Consider the following 23,333-nt stretch of genomic DNA (forward strand, 5'->3'; position numbering starts at 1 on the left):
TGTTTAGATTTGATGAGGTTAGGTATATTTAGAAAGAATTAGTTGCTGCTATAAATTGGTTATAGTTTTGGAATGTGGAGGCTTTATTGAATCAACAAGGGCTCATTTAAAGTTGACAAGAGCAGGATTCAAGGAGGGAAAACTGGTCAGAGAAATACATAAAATGCAAAGTTTATTGGGAAGAGGGAGATTTTCTCTGAACCACTGAATCGTGAGATTACACTAAGTGAAGTGGGAAATACAAGTGCCCACCCCAAGACCTTGTACACACACATTCCACAAAAAAGGTCACGTTTACACTGAAACTTGTGCTACACAGGATAACATGAAGTTTACTGAAAAGAAACACATGCATATCAAAACATTTTCCACATAATCAAGAAGGAATAAAACACTGAAATCCTGATCAGCAAAGCCAATTGTAAAATATTTTTAAAAGGTTGAATTCACAAAATATTGTTTTATTTTATACATCTCAAATTCATAATTGAAGAGTGGCATGGATATATTCATGCTCTTTCACCCATAGCCTTAATTAAAATCCACTGGAACCAAATATCTTCACAAGTCATTACTATAGTTATATCCAGTTCCCTGGAGATAACAGCAAAAACACAGCCAGGTTGTGAAGGTCCTAGAAGTTTGTTAGAGAACAAGTATGTGTTGGTTCAGGTTAATGTATATAAATGTGTGAAGACCACACATTAATATAATGTCCAAATTCAACTGAGAACCTTTACCTTTGTGAAGAAAATTTGGCCAAAACAAATTTCTCTGTTGGAAAAATATCCTGGACTTTAATTGCAGCAAAAGGTTGTTAAACATTTTTTAATAAAAAACATTTAGAAAACCATTTATCAGTTGAATGTAAACATTTAATTTTAAATCCAATTTTAAATCCAATCATATATTTCACTATTTTTTAATACAGATTCTCACTCTGATGTGATTTTTTTTTCTCCACATTGCATGATTAATTATTATTAATTATTAGAAAAACAATTATAATTGTTTCAGTGCTGCAACACATCTATGGGGGATGACACGTCACCCAAACTTGGACAGATGGCACAATAATCCACACAACATGCATTAAAGCTCAAATGCCAGTTTTACAAGACAATATATGTCCTAAAGTTTATTGTAGCTAAAGCTACTTACAGTCAGTTTTGGTCTTTTTTTTTTCTTTGCTTCCTTTTTTCTTCTTTTTTTCACATGAACATGAGGAATCCATTTAAATTGGTCAACTCAACCACAATAATAAAGTCTGTTATTCAAGCAATATTGAAATATCAACACATAAAAATTCAAAAGCGAGATTGAAAAAAAGGAGCGTTGGCTGTTTATTATTTCTCCAAAATGCAAATAACTCAAATGAAAGTCATATATCAAACCACATGTGAAAAGTTGACACAATGAGTTTTAAATTATACTCAAGAGAGAAATGCTTTTGCCTGACTTTTAACTTCTGACACAAATAGAACGTCACTGAGTGTAATTAGGAAAGTACATTGATTTTCCAATAAACCACAGTTAATGATCATTAGTTTTAATTAAAGTGCATTTTAATATAAACATTTTATTACCAAGAAATATTCCAATGGTGAAAAAGTGACTGTTTTTGTGAACTGACTCGAGTGTAAAAAAAAATATTTTGTTTTTCAAATAGAATTGATTCATTAAGTCTCATTTTATTAATGGGTTGGTAATGTGTGAACAAAAAATATTATTTTCACTCTACAGCTGTAAAATACCAATACTTCAAGTCCATGGATCATTAATTATGCATTTGCTGGTTTTCTTGTATTCCAGTTGACACTGAGGCCAGAGCAGACAGTGCTCCCCCTGGTGGACAAATCCAACACTGTGGAGAAGAGGGCGGGAGTGAGCTTCCAGCACCCAGAGATACTGGCTCATGCAGAAGTGGTCACAACAACTCTGTCTGAACCATACTACTGGAAACTGCCAGAGCAGTTTACAGGTTCTATGGTAAAAGCTTGTGCTTTGAAATGTACCATAATATTCATTAGGTAACGCTAATGGTAATCAGACAATACAATGATGGTTAAATATGTTCCAATCAAGATTTTCTTTTCAAAATGCCTGTCTGGGTTATTTAGAATGTAGTCCAGTTCTTCATTGAGTACATAAGAGTGTCAGAGGAATGTTTGAACTGCTCAAATACAGTAAAAGAAAATGAAACGACTGTAAAATAATAAGTTCAGTGATTGCATCCCAATGATATTTCAGACACAGTTTATTAGCAACAACAGATGTTTTGTCCTAAATGGAGTTTCTGCCCAACAGCATTTAGTTCTTAAAGATATTCTGTCTTTTCACACATACAGCTACACACTTTAAAACCTTTTACCTGTTGGCAATGTTTTCACATGGAGTGGTGTGCTAAAATTGTGTATGGTAGGTTAATGGTTGCGTATTTACTCGTTTTTTATGACTTAAAGATTTAACTGGTCACATGACGCAGACAGGGAACTGCTGATGCTAAAACATCTTCACTGTAGTTTGTACAAAAGATTATTTAGGGGTGGTTAAAAACTAATAATGAGTATAATGATTTTGGTCATTTCTGTGAAAATAGTACTCAGAAGGAAAAACAATGTATTATTATAACTATTAAACCTTGCTAACCAGTTTCAACATTAAGAAGTCAATAGAGAAACATAAAATGTGGATCAAAGTTGCTCATCTCCCTCCACACATGTTGCCAATGTAGAAGAAAGCTGATTGTTTTGGGGGGAGGGAGGAAATGGATAACTATTGCTAATAGAATTTGTCTACAATAAAGTTTTTATGGATCTACTGTCTTGTTCAGATCACAGCTTATGGAGGACAATTGAAATACGCTGTGTACTACGAAGCCAGAGACGAAACCGGTCCTTCATCATATGAGCCTCAAGTCATTATTAAAGGTGGTCCCAACCACAATATCATAATAACACGACACATCCCAGGTCTGCAGATTGGTCAACTCACCCGTCATGAGATCGACATGACAGAGGTACGGTACAGAGATTGAAGTGTTGTTAGAGTTTTAAGAATATAATTTTGTATCGCCATAAAAGCTTTCAGAAAGTAGTGTCTATTTTCATCAAACATTGTAATACAAACTGTACTTGTTACACCTCAATACTGCAAAAAGATACAAATTTCTCCCCACATTTTCTCTCTGTGTGAAGCATGAATGGAAGTACGCAGATGGCCGGTCTATGAGTAGAGAGGACTTCATGGACGTTTTGTTCTATGTGGACTACGTCCTGATTAAGGCTTCACATGGCAATCTGATGAGACACAGCCGGTAAAAAAAAAAAAACAAGCTCATGCCTTCATAGACATTTATTAAGCAATTTTCATTAATAGATGTGGAATTACAAAAACTATAGTTGACATTTAATATAAAACTGTTACTCTTTGGAAATGTATGTTTAAGCAATCATCAAAAATAAAATTGGACATTCAGATTTATAGTGTGTAACATTATTTTGCCACTTCTTCCTTTCAGTATTTCAGAGATCAGCTTAACCGTAGCAGAGGAAGGAACACCGACGGAACAAAACGAGAACGCGCATCAGATAGAAAAATGTGACTGTCCAGCTGGATACTCTGGGCTTTCTTGTGAGGTATGCACACATGTAAAGACTCACTGTACACAGGATGTATTTTATGGACCCTCTGCTATCAGTTTTTGGTCATTTTTGAAACATTTTGAGACATGTCTAATCTAAATGGGATCTTCTTATTTTGTTGTAACTGCCAGAATATGATGAGATTTCAGTGATTAAATCAACATATTTTATTGTATTTGGTACAATGCAATGATTTTCTTAAACCTCCTTTTAAACCACTTTCAATAATATCTAAATATTTGATTGAATTGGAGGTCTATGGATAGTGATTCCAATATATAGACTCTAAACATCTGATTAACTTTGGATAAAAGTCCCCAAATGTTTATTAGGGTTTAGTATTGATCTCAAAAACCTTTCTTTTTTCCATTACGTTCTCTTACTTTCCGATTGAAGGTACAGATAGTGTTCAAACAAAGCTAGATAGAAACCAACAACCAAACTGTAGCTAAAATTTAAAATGCTCAGGTCGTGCAGGCTTGCCAGACAGATGGCTGTGCTATTTGTAGCTGCCGTCGTTGCTAATAAAGTATTTTTAAACGGGCATTTAGTGCTTGCAGAGGGAACAGATGGCTCTTTAAATGGACTCCATTAATTATTGCTGAACAGGAGAGGGAGAGGAATAGAGAGTTACCTTGCAAGTCTATGTGCGTATAAACATGCACGGATCTGTATGTCTGTGTCTTTGTCCAAAACTTACTCAAGTGTATAACTCTTAATTGTGTGTATGTGAGAGCGAGAGAAAGCAGTCAACTGTTGCCTAGGGAAGTAAGCGTGTGATTATTGCCGGAGTCCCTGAACGCATCTGTTTAGTGAGGTATTCTAAAATCGGTATTATTATGAAAGCTGCTTTTATGAAGTATTTCTAAATGTTTTTCTTTTGCCCCACCTCGGAGCAGGAGTGTGCTGCAGGTTTCTATCGTCTCCGCGCTGGGTCGCCCATTTCTGTTCCAGCATCCAGGTTGCCAACAGCTGCCGGCATGGGCAGCTGTGTCCAGTGTCAGTGCAGTGGGCATTCCTCCACTTGTGACCCTGAGACATCCATATGCCAGGTAAATGAGCATGTACATGTGTGAGCACTGTGATGCTGGAGCCCATCACAGAGCCATATGTTGAGTAGTTTTCAGAGAAACAAGCGTAATGAGAAAGTGTATTAAGGGGGATGTCAGGTACCGTAATTAGCCTGGCAATAATTAACTACCACCTGGCTAACTCATATTTTGTGCAGCTTTTTCATATACGTCTGATTTATTTTAACATATGTTCATTGTAGTAAAAAAAAGGATGAGTGTGTGTAAGATCAAATTGTAGAGCAGGGATGTTCAAGCACACTCACCTCTCTAGTTTATCAAAGAATGGTCAGAAAAAGATCAAATATCCAGTGATTAGAAGTTTGTAGGCCAATATTTCAGGTCAGAGGAGAATGAGATATAATGATCTTGAATATCAGAAATAACATATTTTGTTAACATTTTTGTACCTTTTAAACAGTATTTCATCTCCAGCCTAATTAAGAAAATCTACTTGAATACAAGTTCTCTTGTATTATTCAAAACTGAAAATTGTAGTTTAGTATATAAAAGCGGAAGGTGAATTTCTTTTTCACTAATGAAAAAAGTTAAATTGGTTCTACTGGTCACTTGAAAATATTCACATGTGAAGCACTTGGACTCCCATTCATCGTTTTAATGTCTTTTTCTCCCCTCATCAAATGTGTTTGGTTGGCTTACTTTCCCATTCATTTAATTTTGTTTTTGACTCATTAAATGTTTCAAACATATGCCTTTAAAGGTTCCACCTCTTACCTTTTGTATATTCATTCACTCTTTTCCTCTATCATCTACATGTATGTCCTTTTTTCTATTCACAAACCCACTTTACCTTGTGTCTCATTCTGTCTCACTCGTGCCTAATTTCTCGACATGTAACAATTTGTTTCTCTCTTTCTGCGTCTTCCCTCCCTCTTGTTTAATTTCAGTCTCACTTTGCCTCCCAGCCATTTTTTTTCCTTGCCCATTTCTACCTCGTTTTCCATAACGGCGTCATTAGCATTTTCTAACCGAGCAGGCTAAATTGAAAAAGCTAAACGAGTTTGTTTCTGTGGTAATTAGCAGTAACGAGAAATTGAGGAAGGTAATGGAAATGACTTGCCTCGTTAAGAAAAAAACTTTCTGTTGTACCAACTAAAGTTCCCATTTTAAACAAACAAGTGCAACACATTAGATGGGACCTTTGGGATATAAACAGTAGTGAGAAAGGACTTTGTCTACAATAGTTTTGTTTCAGTGTGGTGGGGGTTTTGTCGGTTATATTGCTGACCATTGTTTCTTTGTTTCTAAGTTTATCGTGCACAGATGCTGGAAAATTACTGTACTTATTGAGTTTTGCATAATTTCTATAAAGGTAATAGAAGATTAGATTTTGTGTGTTTATAAATGAAGTTAAAAATGAGCTGTAAAAAAAATTATTTGTATATGATTGTGATGATAAGGCTGTCTGTGCAGTAACAGGTTATGAAAATTGTATTCTATTTCTGTCTGCTTTTGAAGAAGGACGTTAAACTCCAGTGTGTGCGCGTGCCTCTGTGTGGTAACAGCAACTTGATTGCTTGGCACACAGACTTACTTACCACACCTCATCATGCAGAGGTGTGCCTTGGCATCATTACCATGTGGACAAATGCATCTCTTATCTGAAACCGCCCCGGCTACATAAAAGTTGAGCTGCGAAAAGGCGAGAAAATGAGGATGGTGAAGAGAAAGGGGCAATCATTTCCCTGCCGCCACCGTGGAGATACTCAGCACTTTAATGGCAGCTGGAATCACACTGGGCTCTTCCCAGTTACCTTTCAGATGTGTGTATCTGTATGCAACTGCTCAGTCTGTCCTGGTTTTCTTCTCTCTTTATAATGAGAGAAGTCTTTGAATAGTTTTAGAGGTGATTTGAATGGAATTGAAATTGCCTTTCTGCCACAATGTTGCAAAATATTTCAGAGCAAACCTCTACATGGCTCACTTTAAAGCCAAGCACACCAGATTGAGAAGTTTTGATGTAAAACTGACATAATAGGTGTGTGTTACTGCTTGTTATTGCTCCTGGTTTTGCCACAGATCAGCCAGAGGTACCAACTAACTCTCTTAAGTAGTCACTGACTAGTTTTCATGTTTCTCTTGCTAGCATGAGCCTTCAAAACTGCCACAATTCTTCATTCATATATGTCTAAAACATTCTGCAGAGATTTTTGTCCCTATTGATTTGATATTATGCAGATACAGCACATTTGAAAGCTGTAGTCTCAGTTTTCTGTTCTTTGAAGACAAACACTCCTTTTACTTCTGGAGACTGACATGATGTGCATTCAGAGATGATCTTTTGCTTATTTCATTTTTAATTTTTTTTTTAGCTTTCTTGCCTTGCTGATCCAGTCTGTCCATTCTTCTTTACTAGAAATGTTTTTTTTTCATTCACCTCATTTAGATTTATTGTATAGTTTCTCTTTCTTTCATTCTCTATAAACCTGATGTTCTGGTGAAAATACTTGGACCAGCCTGTTTTGTACCGCCAACATTTAGTTTTTTAAATCCCCTTTCTGAACCATTCTGATGCTTCGTTTGAACTTCTGGTGATCTCTAATGCATCGCTGGATGTCCAACCCTTCAGGCTACTATCTTGTGATTGTCTCATTTACTCTTTATATTAAGCTATTGGACAGGTGTACCTAAAAAGGGGGCTAAAAGTGTAAGATTATCCACACTTGTAGAGCTATAGATATTTATTTTTAAAGGGTTAAAAACATTTCTCAAGACATCTGAGTGCACTTGTACCAATTTTTTGGCGTTTTTTTATAAGCAATCTAGAAAAAGCAATTTATTTCTTCTGCATGAATGCCTTGAGTTTTCTTTTGCAGGTAGAAGATAAACACATGGTTAAACTTTTATTTTGTAACTTTTATTTACTTTTTATTAGCTACAGTCAATGCATGAACACCCTCCGTATAAAACCTACCACACATACCAAACTCACGCTGGGTGGAAGATGGAAATTTCAGAACCCACAAGTTTAAGAGAATTCTGATGGAGGGGGAATAAATGGAGTCTTCAAAACAAAAACACATTTTCTGCATTTATGTTGATAGAACTGTCAAGACAACACAGAGGGGGATCACTGTGAACGCTGCGCTCCAGGTTTCTACGGTGTGGTCCGAGGATCTCCAGATGACTGCAAACCTTGCGCCTGCCCCCTTTCCAATCCAGAGAATAAGTAATAGTTCATGTTGATTTTTTTTTTCTTTTATGCATGCTTATGATTCCATTCTTAAAGCAGAATCCATCAGTAACTCCCTTTTTGCACATGTTAATGTATATTCTGCATTCTATTAATTCTTTACCTTTTGATTAATTTGTAACTACTTTTTTCTGAATCCAGCTTCAGCCCTACATGTGAGGCAGAAGGTTTCAGTGACTACCGCTGTACCTCCTGTGCCGAGGGATATGAGGGAAAATACTGTGACAGGTGAGACTAGAGTAGAGAAAAGTAGTATGTATATCTTTGTATAATTGTCTGCATTTAGATAAACTCAGATTGACATTCAGTTCCAGATTTGTCTGAAGGAAAAATAAAAAATCTTAACACAGTGCACAGCAAATATCTTGACTTGAAATAGTAGTTGCTCCAACGTATTTAGAAAAAGAGCTGCGTCCCACTGCTGTGCAGGTGCACACTGGGTATCTCTCAAATATATCCTTAAATTATATGGGATGCTTGATAACATTCTCCATTGGTAGAACTTTTAGCTGATCGAAGTTTGATCATCCTTTTCCTCTAGGTGTGCCACTGGGTACCACGGTAACCCAAGGATGCCAGGTGGTCGCTGTGAGGAGTGTAAGTGTTCCTCGTGGGGTTCGTTGCCAGGACCATGTCACCCTGTCACGGGCCAGTGCCGTTGCAGGGTTGGGACATCTGGAATTTTGTGTGACCAGTGCATGGATCGGCATGTGTGTGGACCGTCTGGGATAATCTGTAAGACTAATATATTCATTTTGAGTTGTTGTTTCTCTCTTGTACCACCAAAAGAAAATGCAATACTCACTGAACGTTTGATAATTTGTCATTTTACAACCACAAACTTCATTGTGACCGCCTAAAGTTTAATGTATTGCATTGCAACCCTTCTGAAACAAATAAATTCATGAGAATAATGGGGAGCTGCAGTACCAACATCCAGCATGTCCCTACACAATACAATGAAATCCTTAACATAAATGATTTTGTTCTTTTGTATGTTAGAAAAATTAATTAGTGAATGCAATCAAGCTCTATTTGTGAGATGAAAACCCTGTAATTAAATGGGGATATTTTATGGATCACAAAAATACTTTTTTAGACGACTGACCTGCAGAATGTAAGGTCAATTGTGTGTCTTGCTGGGCTTTAAAAGTGATATATTTTGTGTTGGTAATGTAGCATTTTTTTTGTCCCATGACTGGTTTGTGTGAACCTACTGACCTTATTTAGATAGCATTTTAAATTGAAGTCATTACACAGATTAGCCTCTAACTGCAGAAGTTATACATAAACCCCATTTGCATCTCAAGGTTCTACACTCCATGAACCCTACATTCAGTCTTGGTTTATTTTATTTATTTTCTGCTGCTCCTGTCATTCTGGTGCCTCACACATGTGCAGTGTCACCTGAAGTTAAATTTTTTACTGTATTTTGGCAATGAAATGCAAATCGGAGGCCTTTTCTCTAGTTGCCAAGGGAGACGAGATCATGGCAGAAGTCAGATTCAAGTCATTCAGAAAATAATTTCAATGTCATTTGGAGCTAAATTAAACTTAATATGAACATAATAGCAGTGCCAATTTAGTGCCATTAGCTTGTCTGGAAGTAAGTGTGTGCATGTGAATGAGAACATGGGAGAAAAGGTCGTAAGACAGAGGCCAGCGTGAAATCGCTGCTGTCACGACGGTAAGAAAATTGCTCGCTCATGTCTTTGCATGTCTCGACATTGAACATGTGCTCACAAAGTGGAAGTGCTGCAGCGCCACCCTGACACCATGCTGCTCGCCTTTGTGTCCAAAACATAATCATAGGTCCTTGTTCTGATGATAGGGCGGTAGTCAAACTGATGCTTCCTTGTAAAGTGATGCCACTTGGTGTTTTCCTATGCTCTTGCATTTCTTGCATTCTGTCTGGCACAGTAAATGTAAACATCTTAGCAAGTGCAAAATCCAGCTTAAATTTAACAAGTCCTGTCGTACAATTTGCAGCGTTATTAAACTTCCCTCCATCGACCTACAAAAAGATGCTCAGAATGTAATTATTAATCCATTACATGCAGGGTAGCATATGAGTAGGCTCCAGCCCATGTCTGGAAGGGGATTTAGGCCTTAATAGATTATCTTCAGTGGGGAAAATAAAGGAGGTAACACATGCTCAGTATATTGCTTAATACATCAGCTTAAAATTGATCAAATCATATTGGTTTTAATTTGTTTTAGATTTCCCCTGCTTCTGTATATGCTTTAATTTTAAATTTACAAAGAGTTGTATATTTACATTAAGGGGAAAAGACAAATGCTAACTGAATAACATAAATCACTTTACAAATGTAAACTAATAAATAAAAGTTTAATCACTTGAATGCTTTTTTGTATTGCAACATTCACAAAATAATTCAAAGTGCTTTATAGAGGAATATAAGGGGGGATCCAGTAAGAATAGTAAACACATGTTTTTAATAATGTCATTTATGGAACATAAGTATGCACCTGTGTCCCGTTTTGACAGAAAACTCATGGCAATGTGTTCATCATGGATTTAGGGTGCAGTAGCAGTCGAAACCTTGTGAAAAATAGACAAATATAAAAGTATTTGTGGTTAAAAATATCTTGAAAAGGAGATTGAATCTAGTTATGTTTCAGCTCCAACTCAAAATCTCAAATTATTCAGGTTTGCATTCAAGTATTATGTCTTTTTGCACATTTTTCAAAATGTTCTTGTATGATGAAGGACTGAGACATGTTTCCATGCATTGTTTCACAGACGGGGACCCATAAAATAAAAAAATGTTAATCATGTAGCACAAGCTGCTTTCACTTGTGGAAGATTGTAGGTTAAACCTTTACACCAGTTAGATTTTTGAATAGCAGAAACAAGCAGGTCTTGACAACGTGTCATATTCAGTGCAAATTTCTGTGTGTGTGTGTGGTGTTTTTGTGAGTACATTTTGCATGAAACTACTTAAAAGCTTTGGTGAATTGGTGTATTTTAGTTTTTTCAGAGATTGATAGACTAGAAACAGTTTGTATATTTAATTTATCTTTGATTTCCCACGTCAGGAGTTTTAATTTCTGCAATAAATCAGCCTCAGGTCACAAAAGAAAACTGTTTTTCTAGCACTTTACTAAAAAGTAATTGGGTGTCTAAGTGAATTCCCGTGTGTGTGCATTGGAGTGTGTTTTTTGCTCATAATAGGTGCTCTCTCCTCTCAAGGCTGATTTTAAGCATCAGCAGCCTTGTCTTTCTAAGGATAGAACAACAGAAGTGTCATCACATATTGCTATATTTATAAGTTCACATATAAAACATACAATTACAAAAAGCCCTTATACAGAAACTTGGGAAACAAGAACCTCACAATGTCGATAATAAATATTTCAGATGAATTTAGTGGGGCTCATTGCACATGAACTGATTCAGAACTGTTGTTTCTTTACTTTTCTCCAGCCTGTGACGATGAGTGCTCAGGTTTGCTAATAAGCGACATGGACCGTCTCTATCGCATCATCACTGATGTTACACTGACCACACCCCTCCCACCACCTTATAAAGCTTTGTACCGCTTTGAAAACATGACAGAGGAGCTTAAGGTAAAACTACACATGCTGACTTCATTTATTTCTATGTATGTTGGTTCTGGGTAATATTGTTCTATAAAACAAGGCTGGTTGAAACACACTACTTATAGATGTATCTAAAAGTAAAATTAAATGTTGCATTGCTTTGAACTTTGAACAGTTGGTTTTAATAATAAAAAAAAAACATAAATACGTTCTCGTACATAAGAAATTTTCACAAAATGCTGTGTTGCCTCTATATTAAATCTTTTAGTCTAAACAAATCAAAAGATAATGTAAGAAGTAAAACTTTTGCAACAGAACAAATTGTTCAGCAGATAATAGGAACACGTAATTATGCTGAATGATGAAAGGAGATTTTAGATTGATGGCTTGATTACTATTTTGAAAAAAAGGTGAAGAACTATTGCTAAGAGTTATTTGTGCATCAACAACAAACTGGAAAAAAAGTGAAGTGTTGAAACTATTTGAGAATAATTAGCCACTTTTCAGAATTTGATCAGTAGCTGCTGCCGTGTTTAAATATTTAAGCAAAATTTGTGCAAAATTAATGAATTATTAACAAAAAAAAATTTCAAGCACATTGAATCCTTTTCTGCAAATATATGTTTATATCTCTGCTTAATTCCAGTTGATTCCGATTCTCCTTTTGAGTTGTGGCTCATGAACACTAGTTTTCGGTTCTATTCTCAAATTTCCAACCAGCCCTTTACACCATTTATTTTCCAGGTTCCCAAGATTGAAGCAAATGTTTAAAAGAGAAAAAATTTCCTCTTGTCTGACTGTTTGCATTTTGTTAGTTTTAAAAGTGTTCTTTATGAGAGATTTCTTAGTGCAAATTATTTTTCTGTTTCCTCTGTTTTTCAGCCCTGCAGCAGAGGTCTGGGTGGTTGCAAAAACATTGCTCGAGGCCACATTGTGTCAGAGATTTCTGAATAATATTTTCATCTTTCTGTTTCCCTCTGAAGCACATGTTATCGCCTCACAAAGCTCCGGAGAGATTACTGCAACTGGCCGACTCCAACCTGGGATCACTGGTCGTTGAGATGGACCAGCTACACAGCAGGGTGCAAATCCTTTGGTTTTTCTTTCAACTTTACATTAACCTGTGTCTGCTTTCTTTTCTTTTCATCTCAATTTCACTCTCTGTGAAGCCAAAGGAATTGTGGAAATTTGAGCTCTTGTATTGTGACTCAGTCATTTCACAAAGGAAGAGCTAAAAATTGCACTTTTCCCATATTTGGATAATAAACTGGAAATCAGTTGACAACCTGAATTGATTACTTCACTTAAATGCTACTATATGAAAAAAGTGGGTACACCCCAGTGTTCCTTTATGTTGTCAAACATTTTCCCTTCATAATTTCATGTTTAGTGTAGCCGAGCTCCAGGAGTCGAGTTTCAGCAAGTAAGAAGCAACCACCAAAATTCAAAAATGGCCAACAATCGGGATTTCCACTAATCTGGTCGAGTTTTGACTTTTAGTATTTTTGTCTGCCATTACGTACAGGGCCACAGCTCCAGTCAACAGAGCACACCAGACCATTACCCTTCCACCTTTTTAAGGTGGAGATTCCTTGAAATAGCAGTTTCATGTTTTTCCTTCTCTCTCACTCTCTAAATATATGTGCTGTCATGGCTGACTGTGAGGGGAAGTTAACCAAAATAGAAAAAACACCTTTTGAGTGTAGGGGTCTATACCTATCAAATGGAGAAAAAGAACACACATGTTCATGCTGTCAAGCTGCATCCTTTTAGAGACTGAATGTCTGACATTTGTTGACAACAGTACTGTCCCCCACATCCCATCCACTACGTGCTTACTCACAAAAACACCCTGACTAAAATTACATAACACAGTCTTGTCAAATCTCAGCAGAACATATAATTATCCTCACTGTGTGTGTGTTTCTGCATGTGTTAAATTGAGTGTATTGGTATGATTTTCGTGCCTGTCAAAACTCCATCCATCCTCTTGTGTTCTTGGACTTGTCTTGATCTTTGAATGTGTGAGGTTCTGTTTTCTCTTTATGCCAGTAAGTTTTCCACCTTTCTGCACGCATTATTGATTCGTGGTGTTTGTACTTTCACTTCACTACAACATATTCACCTATGGATTGCCTGTTTATTATTTTATGATGTAGCTATATGCGTTTGTGTTACAGGCAACTAAGGTGTCTGCTGATGGAGAGCAGGTGGAGGACGATGCGGATAGGATTCATAAACGAGCTGAGGACCTGGAGCAGTTCATCAGAGACACGCTGCTGGGAGCAAAAGGTGAATAAATTAGCTCTGCCTCTCCTTTATTAGCTCCTTTCAAATCCTGTCAATGTTTTCTTGAATCTGCTGTGTTGTTTCTCTGCATTTTTTACTACAATTAATTTTACATTTCGTTGAACTAATCATATTCTATGTATCATTGTACAAAATATGTGCAGCAAAATAAGGAGGGTTGAAGAAATATCTGGTTTCCCAAACATCTCAAGACGTAATGGTCCTGAAAATACAGTTTTCCATCTTCCAAAGAGAGCTTTGAAGGAAACCAGCCAAATGGCTCAGCTAATGGAGGAAAGCGCCAAAAAATTGTCACTGATGGGCAAATTGATGGTACTCCTTATAAGCTGCTGGTGCAAAGTGATGCTGTAGCGTTCAACAAATTCCTCAAACTGCAGCATCACAATAATAATCTTGCTGAAGGAATCTAATCCATCAGGCCTCTTTGTCCATAACACAGCATTTACAGATGATGGGAAATTACTCATCTAATTTTCACTGGTAATTGGCAAGCTAATATACAAGTTAGAACAATCTGTTTTTGTTGATAACACACAAGTTTTTGTTCACTTTTAGATTTTATTTTCCTCTTAATATTTATCTTTTATCTGTCACTGATAAAATGTGAATATTTTAAGTTAATCCTTTCCAGCTGAACTTTGAGAAGATTGATAAAATTATTGAATAAAAAACAAAAAAAAACAATATAAAATCATTTGGCAATAGTTATCTTTTCTTATTGAAAAGGGTTATATTGATGTCTAAGTTTTGATGAATTAATAATTAACATATTACTCTAATTGTGTTTTAAATAAAAATAATCTGCTGTGTTTCATCTACTCATGCTACAGGGATGTTTTCCCACATCATCTCTTCGAAACTTGACCTCAAATTGAGAAAAGTGTCATACAGATGTATACTGACACTTCAATTCCTGTTAATAAATTAAGTTTTATCTCTTGTTGAATTTTTAAAAAATCTTCTCTGCACTGACTGAAGAAACAAATGGATACTTGATTTGAACTGTCCAAAACAATATCTGTGCTATTACTTTCAGCAGCATTCGAGTTAATTTTTAAAGTTTCTGACAAAGTTTTTAATCTCCTGCCTTGTCGCAATGTTTAACTAGAATTATTTTCTGTGAAATGGGTTCAGTATTCCCTTAAGATAAAAAAAAAACATTATTACATTATGTCCTCTTGTTGAAATGAATTGACCCAAGACCTCTATGAATGCTCCTCTAACAGAGCAGTTTGAGATATACATAGGTGAAACCCACATGATAGTGAAACTATGAAGGTGAAGGCAGCTGCACATTCTTTGAGGGATGGCAGTCCTAAAGTTTTGAAGATTTGTTGCATAGAAATTAAGATAAGTTATAAAACTGATTGAATTGCCATAAAAACATCCAAGTTAAAGCACAACTTTGTAATGCATGCATTGTTGAATGTCAACATTGCTCTTTAGTGTTATAAAATGTAAAATTTAGCCTAATTTAAGACTGAAAAATATTGATCTGATTAACTTGTGCAGTCTTTGCCTGAATCCAGTGCCCAGTTAAAGCTTAGATTTTAAGTTTTTTATGGGGGAAATGTTGAAAATATTCCACTACAAAATTAAAAATGCTTTCCAACCAGTAGAGAAAAATCTTGATACATCATTGATACATGTTTTATTCCTTAAAATAAAACAATCAGTGACAAACAAATGAAAAGCCTCGGACCGTATGAGAATAGATTGTTTCTCTAGCAGCACGATTCAAGAGTACCAAACATCTTGACCCGTCCTCCATATCTCAAAAAACACAGTTACCACAACCGCTGGCAATGAACTTGAAAAACATAGTTCTTGATAAAATCAATTAATTTAATTTATTTTATAGAGGACTATATATCACAGTCATATCAGACAATAGAGATTTAAAACTGGACTGTCTGTAACATACAGGTGATGAAATAAAATAATAGAAATTTTGTGCTTTAAATAACTGAACCTTTCACAATTCAAACTCATTGGAATTGTATTCTAAGCAGTTATTGTTTGTCGTAATGATTGTAGTCCAACTTATAAGAAATTGCAGCACCAAGGTTTTTTTTTTAATTATTATTATTTTACCGTTATGAAATACTTGTGGTCTTTGGGGGGAAAAGTTGCCAAATCAACTCATTCTGACTTGCAGTGGTCCTCTCTTTGTTGTTGCTCCCAGCTCTCTGGCCCGCTGCCTAATCACAGTGTGATTATAGTGTGTGCTTGCATGTGTGTTTCTAGGAGAGTAAAAGAGAGACTGTGTCCTGGCTCACTGAATGATTGAGAGTAGCAATTAGAAACTTAATTAGTGGCCGTCGCAAACACACAAATACACATCAGATACACAAATGCCTTTGCCAGATTCTGCACATTTGTACCACTTTGTACACACAGACTCACACTAAGGCAAGAAAATACTGTACACAATTTCCTCACACATGTTTGCCAGATACCTTAATATGATTCCGTCCACGTTTTAAGTGTTTAATTGGTTCTTAAATCTTACTATGTAATTATACGGCTGTGGCACACACTTTTGTTTCCTCTGTGCACACACTGGTAGAGGAAGCATGCACACACATACACACACATGCCATACAGCTGTTCATTAGCATGATGGCTTAACTCCTGTTTTGGCTCTAATCACTTCATGTTCACACTTCAAATGAGTGAAATGCAACACTGCCACAACACACACACATGCATAACCATGAAATATTTCAACTTATTTCAGTCAAATAAAGTTTAGATAAAGTAACACATTCACAAGCACACGATTCACAATTAAGGAAAAGTACTAATGGACGTTTTTTTTTTTGCTTCTGCACTGATGCACAAAATCCTCATTAATGTCAGGCAGGTTGAGATTTACTTAAGTGAGCCTTGGTATGTTTCACCACGGATGTTTTAGATATTTTACTGACTCTAATATGATAAAATAGATACATGACTTCCAACAAAACACTGTCTTTAAATGACGGATTGCTTAAGACTGAGTTTGACTTCAACTGTGATTAAAGAAGTAAAGACCAAAGGGTGAAAATGTTCAGTCATGAGCTATTAAAATGATTTAGCGTGCTCACTATGGATACACAGACAAATTAACATACTGTACTGTGTGTTTGTTTGAATTGAGATTGAATCTTATTTTACACAATGATTCTGGATTTTTGTGATCCTTTCAATTTCTAGTTCAGAGATCTTGCAGCTTATTTCACTTTAGGTTAGTAGTTTTTAGTGTATTAAGTTCTAATAATTTATTAAGATAATTTGTGTCATTATAAACACTGACAGGTGAAGTGACTCCTGTCCTTTTAAAATATGATTGGCTGTTTGCTTAATTTGAAAGGGAAATGGTGGTGAGAAAATGTAAGAACTGAACCAAAGTGCCACTGGATTTACACAACACTTTATTGTGTATGAATCTGCAAAGTTCTAGACAAGTTATGGTTAGCGTGCTGATACCTGTCTGAATACAAAAACAATGGACATGTAAGCATGAAAACAAAGCAATGGAACAAGGCGGGCTTATCTCGAAATCTTAGGATGCACTTTGGAAAGAAAATAAGCCGACAAGGAGGAACGAGGCTTCTTACAATGTTGAGCTGGGAAACCTTATTCTGCCACAGTGTGGATATTACTTTGAAGCTTCAACCTGCATTCTTTCAACAAGATGCTGTGCAATAACACAATGTGAAAACTGTTTCAGCAACAGTTTGAAGAGCAAGATGATTTCCGACTGTTGACTTTGAATCCAAATTACCCAAGTATTCAGTTAATCATCTCTGGGATTTGCAGGACAAACAGTTAAATCCCTGGAGGCCTCAACTAAATGATCTACAGCTGATATGTAGCTGCCAGATAAATCAGCACACCGTCAGGGTTCCAGTGGAGTTCATTACAGCTCTGGGCTGTTTTGGCATCAAAAGTGAAACAAACACTTTTATAATATCATGACCTGATCAGTCACAATGTTGCTATAGTTTCAGAAGGCAAAATATTAAGATCTTGATGCTCTAATTTCACAAAATCCTAAATTTATAAAAAGAAAAAAAATATATGCAGTCATCAAATAAAAAGTGTTGTTTAAAGAAGCCATGGCAATGAATTTGAAGATTGAAATTATAAATATAACCACCATGTGGTAAATTATGCCCATCAACCCTTTGATAAAGAAAATAATACCTTGATCTAAGTTGCTGGAAGTTTTTTGATTTACATCAACAAAAATATGCCATTATTCAACAGTATCTGTTGCAAATAAAAACCAAGCTTAAAAAGTCTACAGTGTAAAATTAGATATAAGAAATATTTGTTGACGTTTGCACCAACACAGTTTCAACTCCCAGCTTTGTTTTCTCAGTTTCTTACCGTTGAAACACAAGACAAGCTGTAATAGTGATTTCCTTATTGTTTTCACAACTGCAGCTACATGAACTCAATTTGTCCGTTGGCAGCATCTTCACAGCAGTGCCTCTGTGTCTCTCTTTATGTCCAGACCTCCAATCCAAGGCAGCTGAGTTGAACAAGACACTCTCACGGAAAGATGGGACTCCAGACAAAAGCCTTAGCGAGATGAAGGAGGAGATCCAGGCAATGCTAGCAGAGATGAGAAAACGGCAGCTGGGAAGGATGAAAAGCACTGCAGAGGAAGAGAAGGAGTATGAGGACACACACGCACGCCCTCTCTCTCACACACACACGCACTCATGCACACACGCATGCACATGCACACGCCCATGGCTCAGGTGTTTTACCTCTCCCACACAGAGATTTTATTTTTAGTCATGTATTTTATTCTTTAATACATAAAAAGTGGACACACACACTCTCTCTTTTGATATACAAAGTGAAATGTTGTTTCCACAGCATAGAGAAAACAAATGTTTTAATTATAGTCATGTATTTTTTGCATAGTTTATTTTTTGTTCAAAATATCTTCACACATTTTATCTTCACAAGACGGTGCTTAAGGTATCTGTTTGCATACTGTCTGTTGTGATTTAATAACTTCATTGTCTTGCATATCTTGGTGCTGCTGTGACTCCTCACCACTTATTATTTCAGATTTTGTTTGTTAATTTCAACCAACCAACAAAAGAGAATTAGGAACAGATGTGAAAATTAAAAACATATTGAAAGTCGGTTTTTCCAACTATTTCTAATACCCAATGTCTTATGTTTACTCTCCTCAAAATATTGTTGATGTTTAGAACACAAAACTTTTCAACTTTTAGATTTTTTTCACTTGTCTGTTTTATCTTCTATGTTTCTCTTTAAAAGTTAAATTCGAAATTGGTAAATATATATATATATTGCAATAAAGTCGGCATTTTATGCCTCAAAATGAAGGTATTTGCTTTTCAAAATTGGATTGATTTTATCTAATTTTGAGCTGTTGCATCATAATAACTAAATACTTTAAAAGATATTCTACAGTTAATAGTTTTTTCAATTACTTTGCTATTAAATGTGATCATTTGTAGCACAAACTAATGCTTAGAACTGGCTATTCACTTTTTCTGGTTCATATTCAGAAGCAATTTGTACAAAAAAAAGGACAAATAATCCAAATTCTCAAAAAAATGATTGAAACTATTGATGTATTTTCTGGCTTTGCTTCCTTTTTTTTGACACTGGGGACCTAAAAAGGTAAGCAGGTATTTGATAGCTGCACGTCTTTCTGTTTGTTGTAGCAAAGAGGTTTTTCACTATCACTCGTTAACGTTCTTTCTCATTCTCTCTCAAGGCATTTGGTGGAATTAGCAATCTATTTCTTCATACCTCTTTCCCCTTTTTTCTCTCTCAGCAGTAAAGGTCGATGAGTTAATTAAAAATATCACCGTAGGGGCACAAACAGACAGTCATAAAGATACAAAGAACATGTAATGAGACAGAAAAAATACAGGAGAGGGGAACAGCTGACGGATGGATAGAGAGAATATGTGATAGAGAGACAAAGAGAAATCGCTTCAGCCACTAAATGAGTTGGTCTGCACTTCATTATTTGACTGAAGCCTAAGGGGAGATTTCATCCAGAGCACCAGATAAAAAAAAAACAAACAAGAAAAACAAATTTATGGCTCTATGAAATATGCAAAACTTTCAGCTATGCAGTAGTATTTGTATATTTTTCACATTGGACGTATTGTTAGTATAGCACGGTCAAGCAAATTTGTTCACATGCTGCAAATTACATTTTATTTAATTCATACACTCAATAGGTACTCTATGGCAATAAATGCTGAATGACTAGACAATCCTCAGTTGTTTATATTTTTCTCATGGTATTCCCTACAGGGTTCATTAAAGTTTGATCATACCCAATCATTGCATTCCCCATATCCTCAAACACTGTGAAATTTTCCTTTGAGTGATATTGTCTGGAGGACATGAGATTCTTCTTGTGGTAATTATTGATGTAAGAGAAGAAAAATAAGACTCATTAAAGGGTGTGATTGTAAACATGTAGCCAGTAAAGTATTTTAAATGCTTCCAAAGAGAGAAGGCTCACTAAAAGTGCATGCCACCGCAACACACATCACAATGTTGTGAACCAATAGTTACATTATAAATGGCTGTATGAAATAAAGCATGTTGCTAGCAGTCATTTTGTAAGATTTCATCAAACACCTTGCCACCTAATTGTTTTATATTCTGGTGCAAGTTACTGATATTCTTGGTCTATTATATTTAATACGAAATACCATCAGTGTTACCTTTGACTCTGGTAACATTTGCTCATAAAAAGCAGTTGTACTTCATAGATATGATAAAAATCACTCTGTGTCAATGACTAAAATGTGCATTTTAATGTCACTGATAAAGCAACTTTCAGATGCACAGTTACCAAACAAAATAAAGAAATATTATCATCAAATCATATTTATGCTGTAGAAATTACTTCTGTATCTAATTTTACTACTCTGTTATAACTCAGTGAAAATAATCATAATTAATCCTAAGTCCAGTTTGATATTATTTATGTATATTTACACAGGGTTGCTGATTAAAAATATAAGGAAAGATCTGAACTACAGATATAAAGACAAACAGGCAGTCTGCTTATATTAAAAAGGATAACAAGGTGTTCAACAAAATAAAATAAAAAAAACTGTCATTATTCTTATTGTTGACAAGATTAAACTCTACTGGTTATTTAAACTTCATCAAACCTTTGTGAAACCTTCAATGAAAAAATGAAAACCTCAATATCTGATCTAAAGTGAACGGTTTTCACAGTTTCGCTCCACATCTCTTCTTATCCAGTTCCATAACGGCTAAGTACAACTGAATGTTCCTACATTGTGTCTCTTTTGGAAACAGCTCTGGCTTTCTGAAGCTTCAGTTTTCACTGTTTCATCCATTAAACAGTTGATGAAACAGTTAAAGGAAAACTTTCTCCTTCTATTGTTGATACACTGGACTCCATCTTTCAGCGTTTGACCTTGTCTCGCTCCAAGTCTTGGCTTAGCTCTTTGTATGACTAACTGTATGTGCTCCTATTCATCCCATAGGTTTGAAAACTGGCTCAGAAACAAGTAGAAGATGCCATTAGTTTTGAGGGGTTGTTTAGTTGTTTTTGCATTTGTAAAAGCACATGTAAATAAGTATTCCTCCTGTTTTATTAATCATAATATCCTTATTCAAGATATGAATGGAAATGAACTCTCTTCCTCTGCAGTCTAGCAGAAGAGCTGTATCAGAAAGTCAAAAGGATGTTTGGTGACCCTCATCAGGCCACTGAAGACTTGAAAGCAGAGGTAACCATGATCTCTGGTTACAAATCTTGTTTTCAAATGTACCAAATGACTTTGATTACCTCAGTACCTCCTCGTGTGTTTCAAAGATAAAAGAGAAGCTGTCTGATCATGAGGGGAAGCTCCAGGAGGCTCAGGATTTACTGAACTCTGCCCAGGGAAAGACGAGGCAGGCTGGCTTGCTGACAGAACAGAACAAAGCCAACCTCACGGCTCTGCAGGTGCAGCCCAACTCAAACATGCACAAGAATCAGGACATAGCGGTTGTCAGAATTTAAGGATGACTATGTCAAGTTATATAAACAGTAAATATTCATTTTTTGCAGTTAAAAATAAAGTATGGACTCAGGTTACATTAGATTTTCTCTTATTAAACTGTAATATACCTTGAAGTGATTCGACTCCACCAGCTGTTAAAGTTTGCAGTGTAACTTTTACTGCTTATCAAATTAGGTGTAACATACATTAAATCTAAAAACATACTTGGACTGTTGCAGGCAGCTGCAACTGTTTACAACTTGGTTCTCCTGAAACACATTTTTTTAAAAGCCTGTTAATTTCTTAGATTATTTTCTTCGCTTTAGAATGTTTATATTTCATCAATAAGAACCACAAAGTGCTTTAGATTAAACAAAATAAAGTCATTAACATCTTCAAATACTAAAAAAAAATAAAAATGAATGAAATGAACAGATCTGAGAACGTTCCTAAAAAATAACACTGGAATGTTGAAATTTGACAATAAATTTTGGAAAGAGAAAACTGTAGTGATGTATGCTCTTTTGGTATCTTTATCATTTTTAGTGATGGAACAGATACTAGAGAAAGAGATTTATTTCCATTTCAATAAGTTATGATCTTATCACTTTGACACAAATCACTGGTTAGTCCATGCTTTTTTTATGACTAAATTATTTACAGCTCAGCTATTTAAAGTTCAATAATACTAGTCAGCTATACGTCATGTAGAAATTAACTGAAAGTAAAAGCTAATATTTAGTAAAATTTCTGTTGTTAAAAGATTAGAAGGCAAACTGGCTTCTCAAAAATAAAACTATAGAAAATCTGAAACATTCTGAAATAAAAATAGTGTATTGTTGCAGATGTTAAAGTTAATATTATATATATATATATATATATATATATATTTTACAGAGGAAGAGAGATGCAGTCAATGCTGTCAAAGAAGATGCGCAGAAGGTCCTTGGAGAAGGAAATGATCTACTAGATGAGGCAAACCACCTGTCTGACAACATCAACAAGGAGCTGGAGGTACTAAATCAAGAAAAAACCCAAAGACTTTTCATAGTTGTTCGTTCTGACTGAGCTCGGTCAGCTGAGAGTTACAATGACAAAAAGAAACGTCTTTTATTTTGGTAAGTAATGATGAATTTAATCCTCTGATCTCCATTCTCAGGACTTGGAGGAGATGGATAGAGAGCTTGATCCGCTTCGTGCTCAGCTGGATGACGAACTTCAGGGCCTTTCTGACGGCTTGAGTGATGGCCGCCTGGCTGAACACGTCCACGAAGCGGAGGAACATGCCAAACAGCTAAATGAATCGGCAGCCATTTTGGATGGGTGAATACAGTACAAACAGATCACTGTTTTACCTTCTCTTGTATTTTTTTCACCATGCGGTGGAATAGGAAACCAAATGATGAGTAATTATAAAACATATATATGACATATATTTTTATATTCCAAATTTTTTGATTATTTGGTATTTGTATGTAAGTGTTGTTTATCCTAAAGTGTAAAAAGT

At 35.6% G+C, this 23,333-nt stretch overlaps 1 protein-coding gene across 1 annotated transcript in view; it reads left to right on the forward strand.

The window, feature by feature from the left end:
- The window catches only part of lama2 (laminin, alpha 2), a 147,705-nt gene that overhangs the window by 94,372 nt on the left and 30,000 nt on the right, over window positions 1-23,333 (forward strand). Inside the window, exons 29-44 of the mRNA XM_055054154.1 lie at window positions 1,813-1,989; window positions 2,834-3,019; window positions 3,198-3,316; window positions 3,521-3,638; window positions 4,544-4,696; window positions 7,780-7,904; window positions 8,070-8,156; window positions 8,470-8,663; window positions 11,377-11,519; window positions 12,476-12,574; window positions 13,673-13,784; window positions 18,307-18,469; window positions 21,493-21,571; window positions 21,658-21,789; window positions 22,724-22,840; window positions 22,986-23,149. Coding sequence (XP_054910129.1) covers window positions 1,813-1,989; window positions 2,834-3,019; window positions 3,198-3,316; window positions 3,521-3,638; window positions 4,544-4,696; window positions 7,780-7,904; window positions 8,070-8,156; window positions 8,470-8,663; window positions 11,377-11,519; window positions 12,476-12,574; window positions 13,673-13,784; window positions 18,307-18,469; window positions 21,493-21,571; window positions 21,658-21,789; window positions 22,724-22,840; window positions 22,986-23,149 — 2,168 coding nt within the window. The remainder of the gene's footprint in view (window positions 1-1,812; window positions 1,990-2,833; window positions 3,020-3,197; window positions 3,317-3,520; window positions 3,639-4,543; window positions 4,697-7,779; window positions 7,905-8,069; window positions 8,157-8,469; window positions 8,664-11,376; window positions 11,520-12,475; window positions 12,575-13,672; window positions 13,785-18,306; window positions 18,470-21,492; window positions 21,572-21,657; window positions 21,790-22,723; window positions 22,841-22,985; window positions 23,150-23,333) is intronic.

This window comes from Poeciliopsis prolifica, unplaced genomic scaffold (assembly GCF_027474105.1).
Source record: "Poeciliopsis prolifica strain line A6 unplaced genomic scaffold, Auburn_PproV2 SCAFFOLD039, whole genome shotgun sequence".
Classification (NCBI taxonomy): Eukaryota; Metazoa; Chordata; class Actinopteri; order Cyprinodontiformes; family Poeciliidae; genus Poeciliopsis; species Poeciliopsis prolifica.